At 43.6% G+C, this 21,772-nt stretch overlaps 1 protein-coding gene across 1 annotated transcript in view; it reads left to right on the forward strand.

The window, feature by feature from the left end:
- Positions 1-199: 199 nt before the first annotated feature.
- Positions 200-21,772, forward strand: part of LOC113409521 (mammalian ependymin-related protein 1-like) — a 46,329-nt gene continuing 24,756 nt past the window's right edge. The window contains 2 exon segments of the mRNA XM_026663537.2: positions 200-325; positions 328-830. Coding sequence (XP_026519322.1) covers positions 200-325; positions 328-830 — 629 coding nt within the window.

Below are 21,772 nucleotides of genomic sequence, written 5' to 3' on the forward strand. Positions count from 1 at the left end.
TCAGATGATGTCTCCCCTCCTATTGCACTGGTATTAAATGATGTTCATCCAGCTACAGAATCGGGGCTATCCCATACGCAATGCCTGTGGCAGGAAACGTATAAGGGAAGAGGTGAAATGAACGGGGAGAGAACACGCGGGAGCTGGTGGAAGGAGGCGTATGTATCCTTGCCCATCGTGCCTGTTGTGTAAATAATTGATGCCCGGCGGGCTGCAGGCGGCACTCTGCCTCCGCAGTCCCTGCTGGCCGGAGAGAGAGAGGGAGGGAGAGATCAAAGAGCCGCCGCCCTTGCTCAGCATTGCACCCGCTCCTGTCTCTCTCCCAGCTGCAGAATTTGCTGGGCCCTGGCTCCGCGCCTGCCGCTGCCGCAGTCAGCCAGACCCGCCTTCGCCTCCCCAGTCAGCGACGCAGAAGGGGCCAGAGAGCGAGCAGCGGCAGCTCCAGCGCCTCAGCAGCACCCGGCTTGCTCCCCGCCCCCGTCACCCCACCAGCGCCTCCGGAGTGGGGCTCAGGGCGCCGGGCTCGCGCTGACAGAGGAGACACCGAGGATGGCGCGAGGCGGCGGTTGCTTGGGGCAACCCCGGCTGCTGCTGCTGCTGGGCGGCCTCCTGTGCCTGCATGGCGGGGCTCCGCTAGCCACCGCCCCGCAGGGCCGCGCTGGGCGGGGGCAGCCGCCCACCCCGTGCCAGGCGCCGCTGCAGTGGGAGGGGCGCACGGTGGCCTACGACCACAGCAGCGGCAGGAACACCAGGGCGGTGGTGTCTTACGACGGCCCCAACCAGCGCCTCCGGCTCCTGGAGGAGAGAAAGGGGCTCATCCCCTGCAAGAAGTAGGTGCTGCTGGGGCGCGCGTGCGAGCTCCAGGGGATGGCTTCGCGCGGCCCCTCCTTCGGGGGGAGGGGAGAGCAGCCTTGCAGCCAGTCACTTCTGGGGAAGGGGCGGCTTGGGGCTGGAACTCCCCCTCCCTCCCTCCCGGCAGTCAGTGACCTGCTGCCTCTGCAGACCTGCCCTAAACTGCTCCTCCCCCAGCCGGGCGGTGCTGGCGTTGGCGGGACAGGGAGGACCTCTCCGGAGAGTGCTGGAGCAGGGATTGGGGTGGTAAAGCTTTCAGCTGCACCCAGGGCCTGAGTCAGAGCCCATTGAAGTCAATGGGAGTATTTCCACTGACTCCAATGGGCATTGGAACACAACCCAGATGCCTACACAAATCTACTGGGGAGCACAATCCCAGAGAGCCCCCTGTTCAAGGGCTTTAGCCCCACTCCCCTTCTTCCCCCCTCCACACACCTACCAGGTGGTATAAACGCCCAGAGAGAGAGAGATTCCATTCCACTCCTCCCACCAGCAGCACATTACTCAGTTTGCAACCAGGGGATGCATTTTTTATTCCCTCTTCTCCTAGTTTCCCCAGGGTTTGTTCATCACTCTGTTGCTGCATGCTTATTATATCATTTATGCATCCCAGGCCACAGCTTTACCATTGTGCTGTAAGCCTGCCCAAAGAATGTCACAAAAATCATCTATTTCTGCCACAGTAATTTGGCAGATTTTGTAGCTCACTTTACAGCCATTCCCAAAAATTGGACTCCCACAGGTTGGTGGACATGCTGGGGCAGATTCTGCCCTGATCATTTAAATCAGATTCAGATCATTTACCGCAGTGTAAATCAGAAGTAACTTAGTTTAAGTCAGTGAAATTTCTCTGACTTTACACTGGCCTAGTTGAGAGCAAGATTTAGCCTCCTGTTTTTATACTGATCTGATCAGTGATGGGTGTATGTAGCCATGTATGAGGTGATTTCTGGTGGATGGTGACAAAGGGCTTCCTTTCCTCCCTCCCCCCACATAATATTTTTTTTTTCTGGGGAGAGGGAGGTGATAGGGTTAAAAACAAAGCCAGAAAGAGCCTTTTAAGTGAACTTAGCTGTCTTATCATGGTGACAGATACTTGTGCAACAAGTGCCAGGAAAAGATCCATTAGGGACTTGACTGATGTCCATGCTCAATAAATATATTTTATTATATTTATCAGTGGCAGCTTGTGAATCTTACTGGGTGATTTTTCCCCTAACTAAAGTATTTTGTTTTGTTATGGAATTTAAACAGATTCCATAATAAAATAATAATAATTAATAAACATGAGACTAGTACAGGGGTCGGCAACCTTTCAGAAGTGGTGTGCCAAGTCTTCATTTATTCACTCTAATTTAAGGTTTCGCGTGCCAGTAATACATTTTAACGTTTTTAGAAGGTCTCTTTCTATAAGTCTATAATATATAACTAAACTATTGTTGTATGTAAAATAAATAAGGTTTTTAAAATGTTGAAGAAGCTTCATTTAAAATTAAATTAAAATGCAGAGCCCCCTGGACCGGTGGCCAGGACCCCGGGCAGTGTGAGTGCCACTGAAAATCAGCTCGTGTGTCGCCTTTGGCACGCGTGCCATAGGTTGCCTACCCTGGATTAGTGTCTCAGGATTTTTAATATGGTGGTTTGTCAGTAAGTTTTGCTTGTATTTTAGAAGTTCTCTGGCTGTGCCTGTTTATGCAATTAAGCATAAATACTGTATTGTTAGAGGCTAGTAATACGTTGCACTTATTTATCTGTATATTCATCTACATTCCACATACTGCCTTGGCATACAGGGAGTTTATTATGCTTAAAGAAAACAAAGAGTGTGTAAGTCAAGCCATTCACTGACCTAACAAAGTCACTGCCTCACCATCTTAGTTTGGTGAAAAAATAAATTTAGAAAAGGCTTGTTGGAACAAATCTTCTTCTCATGCTCTTCCACCACAATCATAGGTTTTCCAGTGTCGGACACATGATATGGCCTGGTCTGTAGCCCTGCTGAGATCTTCCATAGTGCATGGTTCTTCCAGGAGCTGGTAAACCAACAGATGTTCCAGGGTTTGTGCAGTCAGGTGTCTGGGGGTTGCCCCACTTCCGCCTATTGACTTTTGACATGCTAACTCTTGTTCGGAGGTGGTTTAAATATCTCCAGGTTGACCAATCCTTCTCCATGCCTGCAGGAAGGTGTTCAGCAATGTAGATGTGCATTTTGATGTCCTCCAAGTATTTCAAGCTGAGTGTGCCATTTTCCTGTCATGTAGCCATCGGTGATTTTTTAAGCAGTACTGTTGCAGCTATGAAGCTTTTCCGCAATTTCAGGTGTCTACCTGCCATGGTGTGGCCATTAAGGATGTTTGATATCTTTGACCTATCATAATCATTTCATTTTGCTTGTGACCATTCTCCCAATATCTGGTGGAGCGATTCTGGCAAGCACATAAAGGCTGTTCACATTTGTTGGTTTTAGGCATCCTGTGATATAAGGCAGCTATTATTCAGCACAGGGTACACTTCTTTGCATGACCCAATCTTTCCCACACCAGACATTCACATTCACCCGTTGAATAGCAAAGTGCAAGTGTGAGGGCTCTAAGTGTTCCTGGGTTGGTTCCCCATTCTGAATTTGCAAGCTTCCTGAGTACACCTCTACCCCGATATAACTCGATCCAATACAACACGAATTTGGATATAACGTGGTAAAGCAGCGCTCTGGGGGGCGGGGCTGCGCGCTCCGATGGATCAAATCAAGTTCGATATAACGCGGTTTCACCTATAACACGGTAAGATTTTTTGGCTCCCAAGGACAGCATTATATCGGGGTAGAGGTGTATGTTGTTCCAGGTGCTAACTTTGCCTTATGTCTTCTCCACGTGTGCCTTGAAGGAGAGAGCGCGGTTTAGCATAATGCCATGGTAGACAGGATTCCAGCAGTGGGCTCCCACCCTTGTGCCAAGGTTAGGCGAGTACGTACTCGCGTAGATTAGTTAGATAGCTAGATTAGTATGTGTTGATACTTCTTTTGTAAGGGTTGATCAATGAGACGCGCTGAGTGCTGCGATTACAGAAAAGTGTGACGCAAGACACAACATTTAAGATATCACAAACAGGTATATTGCAAAAAAAATAATGTTTTTGTTTATTGATATATTAAGATATCGCAAGAGATATTAATCACTTAAGCTCATTTCTCACACGGGCTCCCCTTACCGGTACATTTGTTCATTTGTACATGCTCCCGTATCACTCTGGCGGACTTATTTTATATGTCATCTGTTCAACGGTCTTTTGGTAGCGTTGTTTGTAATTTTAAATTTACTGAAAAAGTCGTGTGCAGCAGGCATATAAATATACAGTAAACATTTTTGCATACATTAGGAGGGTTTTTTGTGATATATCCAGAGTGATTGGAAAATGTCCAACACAACTTTGGGGGTGAATCCTTAGGTTATTTTAAGAAAAAACGTTTCTGTGAACACGTGTCCTAAAATTCTTCCTAAGGGAACTACAGTCCCTTCAAGGAGGTGATGAAAAGTTAATTTCTGATTAATATCTCAAAAACGCTTTAATATAAAGTAATGAAATTATGTCTGTGTCTTAGTGTTAGTATGTGCTACCATATTACATTATCCAAAATTATTTAAACCATAGGCATCCCGAACTGGTGGTTGGTCATTTTTATTTCATATTTCAAGAAAGGCTTGTTGTCAACTGCCCCTGGCTACGAGCGGTAATATTATGTTCCGTAATAAGTTAATAATTTTTGGTTATTTATTATTACATTTAAAATTTAGGATTCCAAAGTTGAAAAATAAGTAATAAGTAAGATTGTTTGTATCATTCTAAGCATCTAAGCAGATAAAAAATTTTAAGCAGTTTTCTCGGAAACTGTTAATTATACAAAATAAATTAAGAGTACCATTTTAATGCATGTTTTAGCATTAAATCATATTCCAGGGTTGTATTTGTTAAATAGTCAAAGATGTAAAAAATATTAAATAAAATTGGCCCAGTCCCCTCAGTTCACGACGCCTGTAGTTTAAATAATTTTATTTGAATGATGTTGTATAATAGAACGTTGGAAATAAACTTTAACAGGAAAGCGGATTCAAATTGCAAGCACAGTCCTTTTAGTAAAGAGAGCAAATTTTCGGAAATATGTTTTTCCTTCATCAGGCTGGAAACATTATACAAGATAGAACCTGTTATTTGCTCTATCTTGTATAGTCTATTCAGGCTGATGTAGCAAAAACATATTTCCGAAAATTTGCTCTCTTTACTAAAAGGACTGTGCTTGCAATTTGAATCCGCTTTCCCGTTAAAGTTTATTTTCAACCTTGTAACGTGTAGCCTCGTTACTTCCCAACAATTAATGTTGTAGAACAGCGATAGCATGTACTAACGCTACGGCACATACTAAATTTCATCGATATATCTATATTAAAACTTGGAAAATATTTCAAATATTTTTACTGCAAAATTTCATAAGAAAAACTAACTTGCAATTTATAAATAAAAATTTATAATAATGATGTATATTAAAATACTTCTTCATTAAAACTGCAAGAAACATGTTAAAATATTAAAATATACTTTAATAATAATTTTGTGTAAAAAGAAAATGCGATCATTTTTGTACAGAAAATCCAAAATAAATTCGAAGTACCTTAAGTGGTTAAGATATCACAAGCAGGTACATTATAAAAAAATGTAATGCTTTTGTTCATTGCTTTTCAAAGATAATAACAAAAAACATTTGGATGCGGTAGCAGCACAAGAAGATTTGGCCATGGCTTCAAAAAAAAAAATCAAATCTGCCCCCCATGATTGATAGCCGATTTATGGAAAAGGAGCTCAATGACGTCTTTACTTTTGAATTTGAAAAGCCCAAATTTGGGCTTTTGGGAAAAGCAAAGAAGAAATCGGCAATGTGCAAGGTAGAAAAGGAAGTGAATGGCGAGCTCAAACCATGTAGCTTCAAGACAAGTGAAGCAAGTGCCGTGAAAAGTTTCAACCTTTGGTGGCATGTAAAACGTAACCATCCTGAAAACTATGCGGCTCTGGTTACAAAAAAGGACCGGGAAGATGAGGCAAAACAGAAAGCTGATGCAGCTAAACGATGTTCATCTGGCTCTTTGAAAACTCCTGGAGAAAATATTTTTTGCGGAGATTCATCTGAAAAGAAACCCAAAATTGAGCAAACAAAACTTGACTCATATTTGAAGTCCTCAAAGGTTACAGTCACCATGGATGCCAATACTTTCCGTGAAGGGCTGATGGAAAAGGTTTGCTTGAGTTCAACACCGCTCACTACCTTCAGGCTAAAGAACAAAGGATTCCAAAAAATTGCAGGTGAAATGGGTCGGCAGCTTGGCGATTCGACGGGGCATGATGCGGTTCGTCATTTAGTTGTTAGCACAGCTGAGTCTGGTCGTGAAGAGCTCAAGAAAGCTTTGGAGCAAAAATTGTGCTACCTGAAAATGGATGTGGCAACCCGTGGAAACAGAAATTTCCTTGCAATCAATGTTCAGTACTACGAAGAAGGAAAAGATAAAGCTGTGGTAAAAACCTTGGACATAATCGACACTGAAGGGCGTCACAATTCTTCGTACGTGAAAAGTCAAGTAAAAGTTATTTTAGAAAAATTTGGTATCAGTGAAATGCAAGTGCTGAGCATCTGCGTTGACAATGCAGCAAACATGACGTGTGCCATCAAAAATTTCAGCAAGGACAATGAAACCATTTCTACCTCTGAGAACAGGGATGTGGACAGAACTGAAGGTATTTTGCCTGAGGAAGGAACTAAAGGAATGGATGAAATCGAACTCAGCATGGATGCTGCTGCGCAGTGGGTTAATGACCCTAGTCTCATACTTCCAACATGGCTTCCTGAGGACGACTCAAAAGTCCAACTGATGAGGTATAGTATTCACACTCTTCGGTTGGCAATCTGGGATGGACTGAACAAAGAACATGCGAAGAAATTTCTGGCAAAAATTCGACAAGTCATTGTCAAACTATGAACCCCACGTATTTGAAGTGTTCTGCTTGATCTACATGGGGTAACTCAATCATTGGATACTGTGACTCGCTGGGGTTCAACATTTGCGATGATTGATTGGCTTCTCGTTTTTCAATCTTACCATGAACAAGTGGCTGCTGCTGGAACAAGAGAACTGAAGTTAACAAAAGCTGAATGGGACAAAGTGAAGAACCTGCGAGACCTCTTGGCAAAGCCAAACCAAACAACCGTGAATCTTCAAGCTGTCGCTGTAACCCCGGGAGTTTTAACGAAGGAATGGTGAAAACTGTCAAAATTCTTGCAAGAAAATGGTGGACAAATTGCAGAAGGAATTCTATCCTCCATGCAGAAATGCGAAGGGAAGCTTTTTGATAATATTCATTTCCTTGCTGGAGTTTATGTTAACCCACGGTATCAGATTCTTCTTACCTCAAGGGAAATACCAAAGGCAAAGGAAGGGCTCCTTGATATTGCTCGACGACTCAAAAAACAAAATCTATTGCTACATTTGAACTTGGCGAAAGAGGTGGAAGAAAACGAAACACAACAAAAGGAGTCATCAACAATCAAATTTGCAGTTTTGGAAAGTTCACATCCTTCAGAAATAGCAGGCTGTTCTCAAACGTCCATCTCCACTCTGAACTTGTTCGAGTGTCCATCCCTGAGACATCTTCAACCATCACGGGGAAATGGAGATAATTCAAGCATCAATTCTTCAGAAGATGACTTCGAAAAGAAATTGGATAAACAAGAAAGACCCCGGCAAGTTTCTGTGATTCATAATTGTAATGAAGCATTATTCAAGAGAAACTTTCGGGAAGATTGTAAGGCGATGGAGTCTATTGGTAGGCTAAAAGTTAAGTCTGTTTTTGAGGCCATTCACAGCTACCCACACCACATTCAGGCTGCCTGTAGAATTGCTTCGAGCATGCCAACAACTCAAGCTAGTGTAGAGCGACTGTTTTCGGCTTTAAAGTTCATTTTAAATTTTGCGGCTGGCTATGAAAGATGACTTGATTGCTGCAATAATTTTTTACAGAATGAATTATGGATGATTCTAGTTTGTATCATTGTTGATGACATTTAAATTGTTTTAAAAGTCTGAATGAAAATAATGTTTTTTCAAAATTACAGTATGCACTTTTTTATTTAGTTAAAAATTAACTTGAGTCGGAGCACGGAGCGGAGTCGGAGCGGAGCTGGAACAGTCACTATTGGTGCTGGAGCGGAGCTGGAGTGGAGCAATTAAAAAATTTGATTGCTCCAAATCCCGGATCATTTGTGTAGATGTTAAAGAATGTGATGAGAATACACTCATGATAGGCTGTTTTACTATTGCCATCATTGGCTCTGCTTCCCACATAGTTCGACATGAAAACATTGGTTCTCTAATAGAGATTGTATCAGTCGTAGGAGGTGGTGATATTTCATCACATATGTTTTAGTAGGGAGCCTTAAGTGATTCACTGTGTCGTATGGTGCTGATAGGTCAACAGACATGATGCCTGCTACCACACCATTTTCAAAACCATCTTTAGTGTATTGGGTGATGTTCAGCACTTGACTGGTGCATGGCTTGCCTGGATGGAATCCAGCTTGCTCTGGAATTAAGTGCTTTTCAGTGAGTGGCGATAGGCCTCTCATTATTTTCCAATTTGCCAACTCAGACTCAGGAAGACCTCTAGGGAAAACTGATTCCTGAGGTGAGGCCTTCAATTGAGAATGCCTTGTCACCACAATTGCCAACTTTCACATGGTAAATAAGCACCCCGACTTTCACAATAAGCCAAAAATCAAGCTAATCCCATTTCAAAACAAGGCTAAAACAAGCCAATCCCTAAGAACCCCAACACCCTATGTGACTAGATCCCCCCCGGTGTGCAGTATGGGACTGTGGTGGGCCCACTGTGCACCCGACTCTCTTCCCACCTTGCCCCTGCTTGCCCCCCCTTGCCCCTGCTTGCCGGGAGCTGATCAAAAAAAAAAAAGAAGCAACAAGCTACAAGCCAAACAAACAACAAGCTATAAGCCAAAACGTAGCCAACAAGCAACTCACAAGCCAATTAAACCAAAAACAAGCCCAAATTTTGCGTTTTTTTCATGGGTTTGGCATGTCTGCTTGTCACTGGTCCAGTGGAACATAATTCTAGGTATCAAAACAAGAGATTTCAGTCACCACGTCAAGACATATGAGGAAATATGAAGGTACCAAAGCTGTTCATTCCCCCTGGTACTTCCAACTGGCATTTGTTTCTGTTATTTCTTATTTGCCTGGTGGTAGTGCCTGGAATGTCTGAGGTGCTGTACACTCATAAAGGAAGATGAAGTCTTTGCCCCAATGAACTTACAATTTACTCTTCCAAACTAAGTGTAATCAGTTTCGCTCTCATCCTGCGTCAAATCCTGGGAAGGAAGAGAGAGGATTCTATATTGCCCTTTGTGGCAGATAGTCTAGTCTTCAAACGGCCCAGAGACATTTCTTCTGGTAAAATATCTCATGCAACGTATTTACAGTGTTCTATTCCACCACCTTTACAGATGATGCAGCCACATACCAACAGTACCATGGAGTCCTCAGCTCCTGAGGTGAGGAGGGGAGAGATCGTTTATGGTTCTGACTCTACAAGGCAACCTGTCTCTCTCCCACTCACTGTCTTCCTCCCTTCACACTTCCTTCCTGTGCCTTTTGTACCCTCTGGGCTAAAGAGTTAATTAGCCTTTTAACTCTCCCCAGTCCATTCCAGTCTATCAATTGGGCACTGTTCTCATAGTCAGGTGTGCTCCGGGGCAACTAATTGGAGTTGCAGTGATCAGAGTGCTGGCTCAGCTGGTGTTGCCCAGCACTCCATCACACACCTCCCTGCCTTACCTGACCGTCAGATTTTTCTTTTCCTGTCATCTTCCACACTTACTGGAGGTGCCACCCTGCGGGGGTCTCTCTTGGTCCCTAGGCTGATCATCTAGATCATCTTTGTGGTGCCCACTCATTTTCCACCCATTGAAATCACACTTGGTATGGGGAAGATACCTCCACAGTTCTATTTCAGCCCACAATTCGCCACATCATGGGCACCCTAGGGGAGTGCTTTCCCCCTCTGTATCTGGCCGTGGATTGAGAGCACTTCCCTCATCCCCCTGACTGCTCAGGGTCTCAGACTCTCCCAGCCCTCTGAACTGCACCTGGACAGCTTTTCCTTGGCACTGTGGTGTGGTGGGCTCCATGGGTCCCTCAACTTCCACTATGGAGCTTGGGTTGTCTTTCTCCACTATTTCTACTTCCTTAATTCCTATCCCCTCCCCATCAATTTTTGGGAGGACTCTCTTTTACTCCTCTTTCACATGAGTTAGGCTCTGTTATATAGGGGTTGTTCCCTTTCACTTGGGCTCTGTTTCGTCCCTCTCAGGTTTTCTGTTTCCCTGCCTGTGGCCCCCTAACAGCACCTTCTTTTCTTAATGGGAACAGGTTCCAATTGGTGCCCAACACAACAGGGTCAGGTAGTCTGTCCACTCCCCCAACTCGCTTCCAATTATTCCTCTCCCCGACTTCCAGGGTTACCTCTGCCACAGGGCAGAATTTTTTCATGTGTTTCTGATGCCTGCACTGGAAACATGTCATGTCGATCCCCAGCTGAAGCTCTTAGTTCTGGGCTCTTCCTTCTTCATCTCCACACCCTTGGTAGCTGTGGGTTCCCCAAATTTCCTCCTTAGTTCCAGTCCTTTATAGGATTGACCCTCTTTCCTTGATAGGTCCACCTCCTCAAACTTCTCCATCAGTTTTATAGCTGCATCAAAAGAGATCAGTTGAAGCCATCTAACCCATTCCAATATATTCTTGGGGAGGCCCTGAAGGAATTGTGCCAACACCAGAGCATCCATTACCTTGCCCATCATTTGGGTGTCTGGCCTCAGCCAATGGGTAGCCAAATCCATCAACTTTTAAATGAATACCTGGAGCTGCACACACACACACCCAGTTCACCTCACGTCTCTGAATTTTTGGCAGTATTTCTCAGTGGAGAAACTGACTTGATCTATGATGGCTACCTTGACCCCCTCATAATCCCTGGCCTGCTCATCATTCAGGACCATAAAGGCCACTTGAGCTCTAGATAAATTCATGGAGGTTAAGTCCATTAATGGCTATTAGCCAGGATGGGTAAGGAATGGTGTCCCTAGCCTCTGTTTGTCAGAGGGTGGAGATGGATGGCAGGAGAGAGATCACTTGATCATTACCTGTTAGGTTCACTCCCTCTGGGACACCTGGCATAGGTCACTATTGGTAGACAGGATACTGGGCTGGGTGGACATTTGGTCTGACCCAGTATGGCCATTCTTATGTTCTTATGTACCCAGTCAAATAAGGGGCTAGCTGGACAGCCCAGGTTTCCCTGTACCAGCCTGCACACATGGCCACCCTCTGGAAGGTGCCCAGGAATGCATCAGGGTTGTCTGCAGGGCCCATCTTACAGAGCCCCAGGGCCAGTGCCCAATTGCTGTTCACCGCTGCAGAACTCACCACCTGCAGTAAAAAGCTGCTTCTGCTTGTTGGCTTATTCTCTTATAAAATCCTGCAGGCTCATCTGTTTGTTGCTCAGCACGTAAGGCTTGCCTCTCCAGATAGTGGAACTGCTGGAAGCTTTGCAGCATCTTCTGCATCTCTGCCTGTTGTTTTACCAGTCATTGCAGGGTCTCCTCCACTGTCCAGGCCACTGAACCCTTGCACCAGCTAATATCCTGGACAAGTGTGCTGGCTCAGCTGCTGTTGCCCAGTACTCTGTCACATCCTTCATCCAAGTATCTCAAATACTTATTCTCACTGCACCTCATTTTACAGATGGGTAAAATGAATCACAGAGGTTAAGTGACTTGCTGTAGATCACACAGAACCAATGGCAGAGCTAGAAATATGGGTGAAATCCTGCCTCCATTGAAGTCAATAGCAAAACTCCCATTGACTTCACCAGGGTCAGGATTTTCCCTCAGGAGATCTGATCCCCATCCTGTGGCCACCCAAACTTCAGATCAATCAATTCAAAATTATTGACATTTACAAACTGTACTGTTTGCTTGCATGAATTGACAGATACTTAAACTATTAACACAGTTCATAGTGCACTAAAATGTAACATAAATAATATTTTTGCTATCTTTTTGTTAATTTCCATTCTTTCCAGCATCATATAATCATTTTTAAAATCTTTCTAAACTGCATGCTCCTGAATTCTTTTTCTGTGTCAGAATGGTTGTCACAACATTCTTATTCTGTATCCTGTTTTAAATCTAAATTTTCTTCCTCCTTTCTAAATTGTGGGTTTTTCTTTTAGTGATATTTTGAAAAGGAACAGTTTTAACAGTGTTAAATATAAGATAGGTCGAACGTGAAAGGTGGTAATTCATTCCTGGGATCTATTCCTTGTCATACATGTCTTAAATTGATCTCAGGAGGCCTATGAGGTACAAGTTTCTTCATATATCAGTTCTAGGTTGATTTTCAAAATAGAAACAAGTGTAGAACTGCATTAGAAAATCTGATGTTGTATTGTGTTCTGATATGCAAACTACAACACATATTCCCATGTTTCTGTATTATTTGAAGATTCTGGTTTTAAATTTTTTTTTTAATATTTTGAATACTTTAAATATTTGGACTGGATTCAACTATGTCTAGGCTGATAGAGCTGGGCACAGGGCAGGCAGGTGCAGTTGAAGCCTCCCTACATTAGTGCTACCCATTCTATTCCTGGGGGCATTCTGCACCAAAAAATAAAAAATTCTTCACCAACAAATAAAAAATTCTGCACACAATAATTTAAAATTCTGTAAATTCTGCAAATTTTATTTGTCAAAATAACACTACATAATCACACCAGTTTCAATTATTTTGGTAATTTATTTCAAAATACCTATCAGCAAATATGTCTGTAACAATGCAAACACACACACAAATTCCCCCAGGAGTAGAGAGTTAAAGAAACCCTTGTGACAATCCAGTTCCTGTTTCTCTGCCCCCTTCCAACCTCCCGAGCCCAGTTGGGGGGCCGGACACTCACAACCCCTCCTTCCCAGGGCCCAGCCATGCCTCCCCAGCCAATAACCTGAACCCCCTCCCTCCAAGAACCCAGCCACGGGGACCCGCCGGCCCAGATACCCACATCCCCTCTCCCCCAGAGCCCAGCCACAGGGCCCTGCAGCCCATTTCTGTGGGGGAAAAGAAATTCTGCACATACATTAATTTCTGCAACATTTTGCATTCAGAATTCCCCCAGGAGTATACATTATGATCTGCCTTAGGGGACAGAGCCTGCCCTACTCCTACCTCCTCAGAAACACCCCGAAGCCCTGCTCCTTCATGCTGAGCAAGCCGCAATAACGAACAAGAGGGACAGCGTCACTCTGCCTCACATGCACAACCTCCTATCTCCCCCTGGCAGTGATTTACATTTCTACCAGCTGCTCCAGGCGCCCAGATTGACCAGCCTGCGCCGCCTGTGACCACTCTTGTGGCTTCCCTTTGCTTTCCCATCAGAAGTAATTTTTCTGCAGGGAAGCAAAGAAATATGCGGGGGACATGAATTCTGCGCACGTGCAGTGACGCAGAATTCCCCCAGGAGTACCATTCATTTATTGCAGACAATCCTCTGACCTTCACTGTCTCTGGTGGGCAGATTTCCTGTCATACAAAATTGTAGGGAGGTTTTATCACGTGTGCAAGTAGTGTCCACTAAGGGCCTGATCCAACTTCCATTGAAGTCAATAGAAAGACTTCCATGGATTTCAATAGGTGTTGGATCAGGCCTCAAGTTGTGATCGCAACTTCATTTTACTTTGGACATAATGAGTCGTATCCTGAAGGCATCAGAAGTTAAAATCAAAAGGAATTGTCCAGACTTTTGAAAAAAATAGTTCTGTCTCCCAACTTCTATTTTGTTATTGTCAAGAGAAAGATAATTAGGCCAAGGCGCTGACTACAAAAACAAACAAAACTGCTATGCAACCCTCTAGAGAACTGTTAGTAACACTCAGGGCCGGCGCAACCCATTAGGCTACCTAGGCAGTCGCCTAGGGCACTACAATTTGGGGGGCGGCGACCGCGGCGGTATTTCGGCGGCGGGACCTTCCGCTGCCTCTATGGGAGGCGGCATTTCGGGGTGGGACCTTCCGCTGCCTAGGGCCGCAGAAAAGCTGGCGGCGCTCCTGGTAACACTTCCCATGATCAGCAATATACAAACTTTACTCACATCAAATGTAACTAAGATGCAGTAATCAGTGCTAACCAAAGATTTAATTAAATTGTAAATAACAAAATGTTTTCTAAATCCTACAAATATGGGCCCTAATCCTGCAAACTATTCCATGCTGTGGGACTCTTGTGCCAATGCCCACTCCCACTGAAGTTGGGTGATATCAGTGGGACCCACAGGGGTGCAAGGGTCTGACCGCTTGCAGGATGTAGCCATAGTAAGGACTATACTTATTAGGGCTTTCCATGTAGGTATATCAGTGGTGGGCAATCTGCAGCCCGTCAGGGTAATCTGCTGGCAGGCCGCGAGAATTTGTTTACCTTGACCGTTTTAGGCATGGCTGCCCGCAGCTCCCAGTGGGCTTTGGTGGGCGTGGGCTGCAGGGACGTGCTGGCTGCTGCTTCTCGCAGCTCCCATTGGCCAGTAACGGCGAACCGCAGCCACTGGGAGCTGCGGGCGGCAGTGCCTGCGGACAGTCAATTTAAACAAATTGTCTCGCCGCCTGCCAGTGGATTACCCTGATGGGTCGCAGGTTGCCCACCACTGAGGTATATGTTTAAAAATGAAACTAACAAATCATGTGGTTTTTTCATACCCAGTTCAGCCCTGATGCCTACAGTGAACTGCTTAAAGATAATAGCCAGGTAGATGGCTTCTTAGGGTATGTGTACACTGCAATTAAAAACCCACAGCTGGCTCGTGTCAGCTGACCCTGACTCAGGCTCGCGGGGCTTGGGCTGTGGAGCTGTTTAATTACAGTGTAGACTTCTGGGCTTGGGCTGCAGCCTGAGCTCTGGAACCCTCACTCCCAGGGTCCTAGACAGAGCTGGCGGTAGGCATAAGCAAACTAAGTAATTGCTTAGGGCCCCGAGCAGCTCAAGTGGGGGGGGAGAGGGGGCCTATTATTAGTATGTGTTGTGTGTTGGGGAGAGCAAAAATATTCCTGCTTAGGGCCCCCAATGGGCTAGCACCACCTCTGGTCCTAGTGCCCGGGCTTCTGCCCGAGCCTGTAAGTACACACTGCCATTAAACAGTGCTGCAGCCTGAGCTCCATGAGCCCGAGTCTGGTGGCACGGGCCAGCCACACGTGTCTAATTGCAGTGTAGACATATTCTTAGTGTTTCATTAATATCTCTTCTTCACTTACCTTATTTAAGAACAAACAAACTTTGAAGTCTGCAAATTGTGCAGTTAGGCTGAGATTTACAAAGGATATTGAATTCAAATGGGAGCTTGGTGCCTAACTTCTTTGAAAATCCCAGTTTTAGTTAATAAATGCAACCCTGTATTCCTATTTCACTCACTCTTGTCTTTTGCCATTCTCCACTGCATTGTGTTCTTCAGATTATTGTAGATTATAAAATTCTTGGGGCAGGGACTGACTTATTTTACATTTGTGCATCGCCCAGCACAATAGAGCCCCAATTCTGGCTGGAACCGCTGGGTTCTACCATAATACAAATAATAAAGAAAACAATAATTTTCATTTACTAGATTGTGCCATCTCATGGTGTATTACATTATTCCATAGTTCACTCCAGTAGTGCTATCATATCATGTTCACTGAGCATGCTTAAAAAGTTCATCCTGGTTCTAGAGATATTACCAGTTATTGTGGTATTCCCTTTTTTAAAAATAGGGAATATCTCTTAAATCTTTACTGTCTAATGCTGGAAGGAACTTAAGTGTGCCAATAGTATATAGTAACAGTAATACAGTTCTTGTAAAGTGCTTTGAGATCCATGGATGAAAAGCACTCTATAAATGTGGTAAGTATCATTATCCCTATTTTACACATGGGGTCTGAGGCATTTGTTTCATTTGAATGTGATCTCTTTCAAAGGTAATAGGGTGAGTCAGTGAGGCATTGGAGAAGCAGCTCAGGTGCTATTTTACCTTCATACTATATTTTGCAAGCTTCAACTTAGCGTGAGTGCGTAGGTCTTTTTTGATACCTTTTGGATTCAGTTGAAAGAAGAACAATAGCTGCAGGACTCATACAATTTCACTCCTGGTCCCTCCCAGCTTTTACATGCACATACAGAGATATACACAAAAAGGAATCCACATTGGTGTTAGCTTCTACTCTATAAGGAATACAAGAAAAATATTAAATTCACTGAATGGTCAGCACCATCAAGAGAGGAAGAAATTTCATTTTGAACCTTCTGTAAGTGTATCATGAACAATAAACTCTTTGGGACAGGAACTGAAATGTACGGTATGTTTGTACAGTGCCTAGCATAATCGGACCCCAGTATGGTCAATGCCTTTTGGCACCTATCATAATGGCAATAATAATGGAGAGTAAAAAAACTGAACTATTAAAAAGATGATAGTATTTATTTAATAACAAAAGTGATTATTGATAATTTCTCTAGTCTCAGTGGCATTTGCAAGGGACAGACACAAATTATGAATCTGCTTAATTCTTTGACTTGAGAACAAAACGCTGCTGGTGCTGTACAGGAGGCACAATTCTATGATTAGGCAAGTCTATCTTGCATTCCTGTAGCCTGTCTGCATGCTTGTGTCAATCCTTCTCCCAGACTGATAAGAAGAACCATATGGTCAGGTGCAAATATAGCAGCATCTGTCCAGAGATGAGATGCTCACTTTTCAAAATAAACAAGAGTGTGGGCAGGTGTCTCTGATTTATCTTGAGCCAATTCTTAATTGTTTAAGGATGTGCAGTTGTAAAGAGAAAAACAGTGGTGTCTGACCTATTAAAATAATGTACCGTAATTATTTTTGTTTCTGTGGCCATTATGATGACTTAACAGGCTAAGTCATTGAGCTCACAACAGTGAGTGACTGAAAGCTTGTTTCTCAGACTTGGATTGAGAGTGGTTTTTGCTACTCAACATTTAGGAAAATAAAATGTGCCTATGGATAAAATTTTCAAAATTGCCTAAGTGATTCAGGAGCCTAAGTCCCATTTTCAAAACTAACAGGGACTTAGGAAGCCAAGTAACTATTAGGCTTTTAAGTGCCTAAGTCACTTTTGAAAATAGGACCTAACTTCTAAGTCACTTAGGCACTTTGATACTTTTGCCTATAGCTTCATCTGCCATTTCTGAGGTGTTTGTAACTCTGAGGTTCTCAGGGGATCTTTATTGTCTTGTAGATTCTAAATATTGCTGGAGGTTGTTAAAAAAAGATGTCTTCTTAGTGAGAATCACTGTTAATTCATAGTCCTTTATGGACCAGGTTGCTATTGCATTTAATGGGAGCTGGATTAAACCCTTAATATTTCTGAACCTCATAAAGTGGGGATAATACTTTATTCCTTCCACTGTGTCAGTCTTTTCTATTTAGATTGTAAGCTCTTTGGGAAAGGGACTGTTTCTGCTATGTGTTTGTGCAATGTCTAGCACACTGGGCCCCAGTTTTGACTGGTGCCTTTAAACACTACTGTAATACTACTATTAATAAAAGTAAAGCAAAACCATATCTGAACTAGAAGTACAGTACGTCCGGGTGTCTTTGAATCAGATATATAACTTTTCAAATTCTTAATTTGTTCTGTGTTTACAGACAGGATACAGACAGTGGTGATGACATGACTGAGCAGTTATACAAACACTATGAAAGAAATCTTTTTATTCATGATCTTATATTAGGTTCTAGTTCAACTTGAGGTTTGATGTAATTAAGATGGCACAGACTGGCAACATTACATTTATCTTCAGAGGGCCGAATACTATATGTCAGAATTACCTTTATTCAAGCATGGGTTATAAACACCTCACTTAGGACCCATAATTGACCCCCAATGCAGCTTCACCATTGGTAGCAATGGCAGAGGCTGTAGTGTGGACAGGGCTCAGGTGTTTTCAGCACCATGTCATCTAACCCTGAACAGAGGAGGATTAGATCAGTGGTTCTCAAAGCCGGTCCGCCGCTTGTTCAGGGAAAGCCCCTGGCGGGCCGGGCCGGTTTGTGTACCTGCCCCATCCGCAGGTCCGGCCAATCGCGTCTCCCACTGGCCGCGGTTCACCGCTCCAGGCCAATGGGGGCGGTGGGAAGCAGCGGCCAGCACATCCCTTGGTCCGTACCGCTTCCCGCAGCCCCCATTGGCCTGGAGCGGTGAACCGCAGCCAGTGGGAGCCGCGATCGGCCGAACCTGCGGATGGGGCAGGTACACAAACCGGCCAGGCCCGCCAGGGGCTTTCCCTGAACAAGCGGTGGACCGGTTTTGAGAACCACTGGATTAGATGACAATGGCAAAAACTTGAGCCTTCCTGAGCACTGTTTACACGACAGCCTCTGTCATTACTTTCCCAGGTCAGGATTGGTGGTGAATTACAGGTCATTAAAATGAGAAGAGGTGCACAGGGAAGAAGGCAGGACTCCTTAAGTACATAAGTGAGGCTGTGTAAGGAACTGTATCTCTTTCCAGTTGATAACAAGGGTGTGAATGGAAGAAGGCAGTGCATAGAAGGAAACCTACACCTTTCCATATGATAGGAGAAGGTTGAAAATAGACGGGTCACGTGAAAACGATTGTATTAATATGGACAGTATCACCTCTACCTCGATATAACGCTGTCCTCGGGAGCCAAAAAATCTTACCGCGTTATAGGTGAAACCGCGTTGAACTTGCTTTGATCCACCGGAGTGCGCAGCCCCGCCCCCCCGGAGCACTGTTTTACCGCGTTATATCCGAATTCATGTTATATTGGGTCACGTTGTAGCGAGGTAGCAGTGTACGTAGTGTCACCTAGATTTAAAGTTGCCTAAGCTTTTAAAAGATCAGTAGTTTATAACATCCTCAAAGTTTGATTTTTGGCTAAAATTTGGTATGCTTGCTCTCAGTCAGGAAGCATTGTTTTCTGAGATTTTCATCAAAACCATCTGAGCCATTTTGTGGCATATAAGGAGTGAAATGTAGGGTGGTTTTTTCTTTTTGGTTAAGAATGTATTTTTTTCTGCCAAGAAAAGTGTTGTAGCCTTTTTTGAGTGGCCTAGTGCTTCAGCAGTAGGTGGTGGGAACTTGAAATGTGACAAGGACTTAAGCATTTGATTGTAGAAGCGTTATTATCCCTATTTTGCAGAGGTGGAACTGAAGCTCAGAGTTATTACCCAAGATAACACAAGAAGTTTGAGGCAGAGGCAGGAATAAAACCCAAGTCTCCTTTGTTTCACTCAAGTGCCTTAACCATAAGACCATCCTTCTTTTTCAAGTGGATCCCCTTCCTTATTTACAACACACAATACAATTAGAGCCAGATAACGCCCACCAAAGTCAGTAGAAATCTTTCTGTTGACTTCAGTGTACTTTAGATCTGGCCCTTAATGCAGTGACTAAGATAGAGGTGCTCTGGAGCTCAAAAGAATTCGCTACACAACTTTGCATCATACACTGTCCAATAGTGTATGGAGTAGTGTTCCTATGGGCAAAAGTGTGCAGTCATGTAAGTATTGTGTCATAAGGCATATATAAAGGGGGTAGAGTTAAGGTTGTACAGGCAACCTTAACTTTGTCATTTCCTGATTTTTTTGAGTGCTTCACTTTGCAGCCTCTGTGTTCTTTAATATAGATTCTTGTTATTGCTGATTCTTATATGGACTATACATAAAATGAAAGAGGACAGATGATAATATCACAAAGGATTTATCCACCTGAGATTGGGGTGGACATATAATACACAACCAACGAAGCCCCCACTGAATTATTCCATTCTTTGGAGGCTGCCATTCTTGTAGTCTTCTTTGATCATGATAAGGTGACCATACTTGACACAGCCCAAACGGAAGGAGAGAGAAATGAAGACGTATAAATAAATGTATTAAATCAGATTAGATCTTTAGATTGTGTTAGAAGAAGACTGGTGAACAAGCTAATACAGAGATAAATGCAGTAGAAAATAACTTAGAAACACTGGGCTGGAGACCCCTAATACTCATGGGTCCGATACATACCATATTTATATTCGGGCCAAAGTTCTCTCTTTTATAGAAAACCAAGTAAATATGCCTTGTGCAGTAGAGTTCTGTGGGGATTGAAGGAGAGAATCCTCCCCTAGCCCTACTGCTCTAGGGCTACTACTGGAGCAACTGGGTTGCAGCAGCCTCTGTGGCCACTAAGCCCTCTATGCACAGAACTTTGATTGTGTATCTGTGAAGTTGCCGCTACACTGATCATGATCTCACCCTTTTGCTGACCTTCCCCATCCGCATCCCTAGCCCTCCCCCCCGCCACCCACACACACACTTTATAGGGCTGCTGTGGAGGTCTTCTTAGGAATTCTATCTGCAGCTCCTCTTTCCACAGCACTGGTCCTGCTGCATTCAGAACCATCAGCACCCTTTATCTGGCCTGTAGGATTTCCTCCTTAACACGTACACATTAAATGAGTTCACATTTTTAGCATAATTTATACTTGACTGAAAGTAGCATTGGGGAATGTACCATTCATGATATATATTCAATGAACCTAAATATCTCAGCTATTTACATCCACAAGGTCAGATTTGTAACCAGGATGGTAGAATGTGTATGTATAATATTTACATTAAAACTTAGATCCTGTAGGAAATTTTGTGGTGTCCCCCCCCCCCAATTGCTTTTCACTCACCTACTGGTTATGAGCCAAAACCTGAGAGCTACAGATCTAGAACAATCTTTTTCTACTAGGAGTTATTTCCATGCATGAGTGTCCCATAGTAGCAGTTCCATAAAATAATTCTTGTGGCCAGTGTTCTATTGATTTCTTAATTTGGCTCCTTTACAATAAAATCATTTTCTCATGATTACTACACCTCTACCCTGATATAATGCGACCCGATATAACACGAATTCGGATATAACATGGTAAAGCAGCGCTCTGGGGGGGGTGGGGCTGCACGCTCCGGCGGATCAAAGCAAGTTCAATATAACGTGGTTTCACCTATAACTCGGTAAGATTTTTTGGCTCCCGAGGACAGCGTTCTATCAGGGTAGAGGTGTACCAAGGGAATTTCTACATCAGCACAGCTGTCTTTGCCCAGGGAGACTAATTTCTGACAGCTGGCAAATAAAATAAAATAAGTTTATTGTTTTGAACACCCCAAACTGTTTTTCATGAAGATGTAATTTCTATATGTAAAGCACGAGCATAAAAGTAAATAAATAAATAAATAAAATCTTTCTACAGCAACATAAGTTAGAGAATCTTGAGAATCAGGAACATAAACCTCAAATAAGCTTATTAACACGTAATAGTGTCTTTAGTATATTGTATTTTTAAAAGGTAAAACACACATGCATATGTTTTGCTCCATGGCCAACCTTGACTGATGAAAGATTTGTTAATCTGCCTTACTATGAGTTATGGGTAATATTCAGTAGATTTAGAAGTGATTGAAGTTGATGCTGGAAAGAATATCATAATAATATTGTCCTTAAATCAATATAAAAACATAGGATCGGCCATACTGGGTTAGGCCAGTGGTCCATCTGGCCCAGTGTCCTGTCTCTGACATTGACCAGTACCAGAGCTTCACAGGGAGAGTACAGAACAAGACAATTTTGGAGAGATCCACCTGTCTTCCCCTCTTAGCTTCTGGCAGTCAGAGGTTTAGAATTGCCCCAAGCATGGGGTTATATTAGGGTTACCATATTTTGAGTGTCCAAAAAGAGGACACTCCACGGGGCCCCGGCCCCGCCCCCAGCCCC

The sequence above is a fragment of the Terrapene carolina genome, unplaced genomic scaffold (assembly GCF_002925995.2).
Source record: "Terrapene carolina triunguis isolate 2854851 unplaced genomic scaffold, T_m_triunguis-2.0 Scaffold33723, whole genome shotgun sequence".
Lineage (NCBI taxonomy): Eukaryota > Metazoa > Chordata > Testudines > Emydidae > Terrapene > Terrapene triunguis.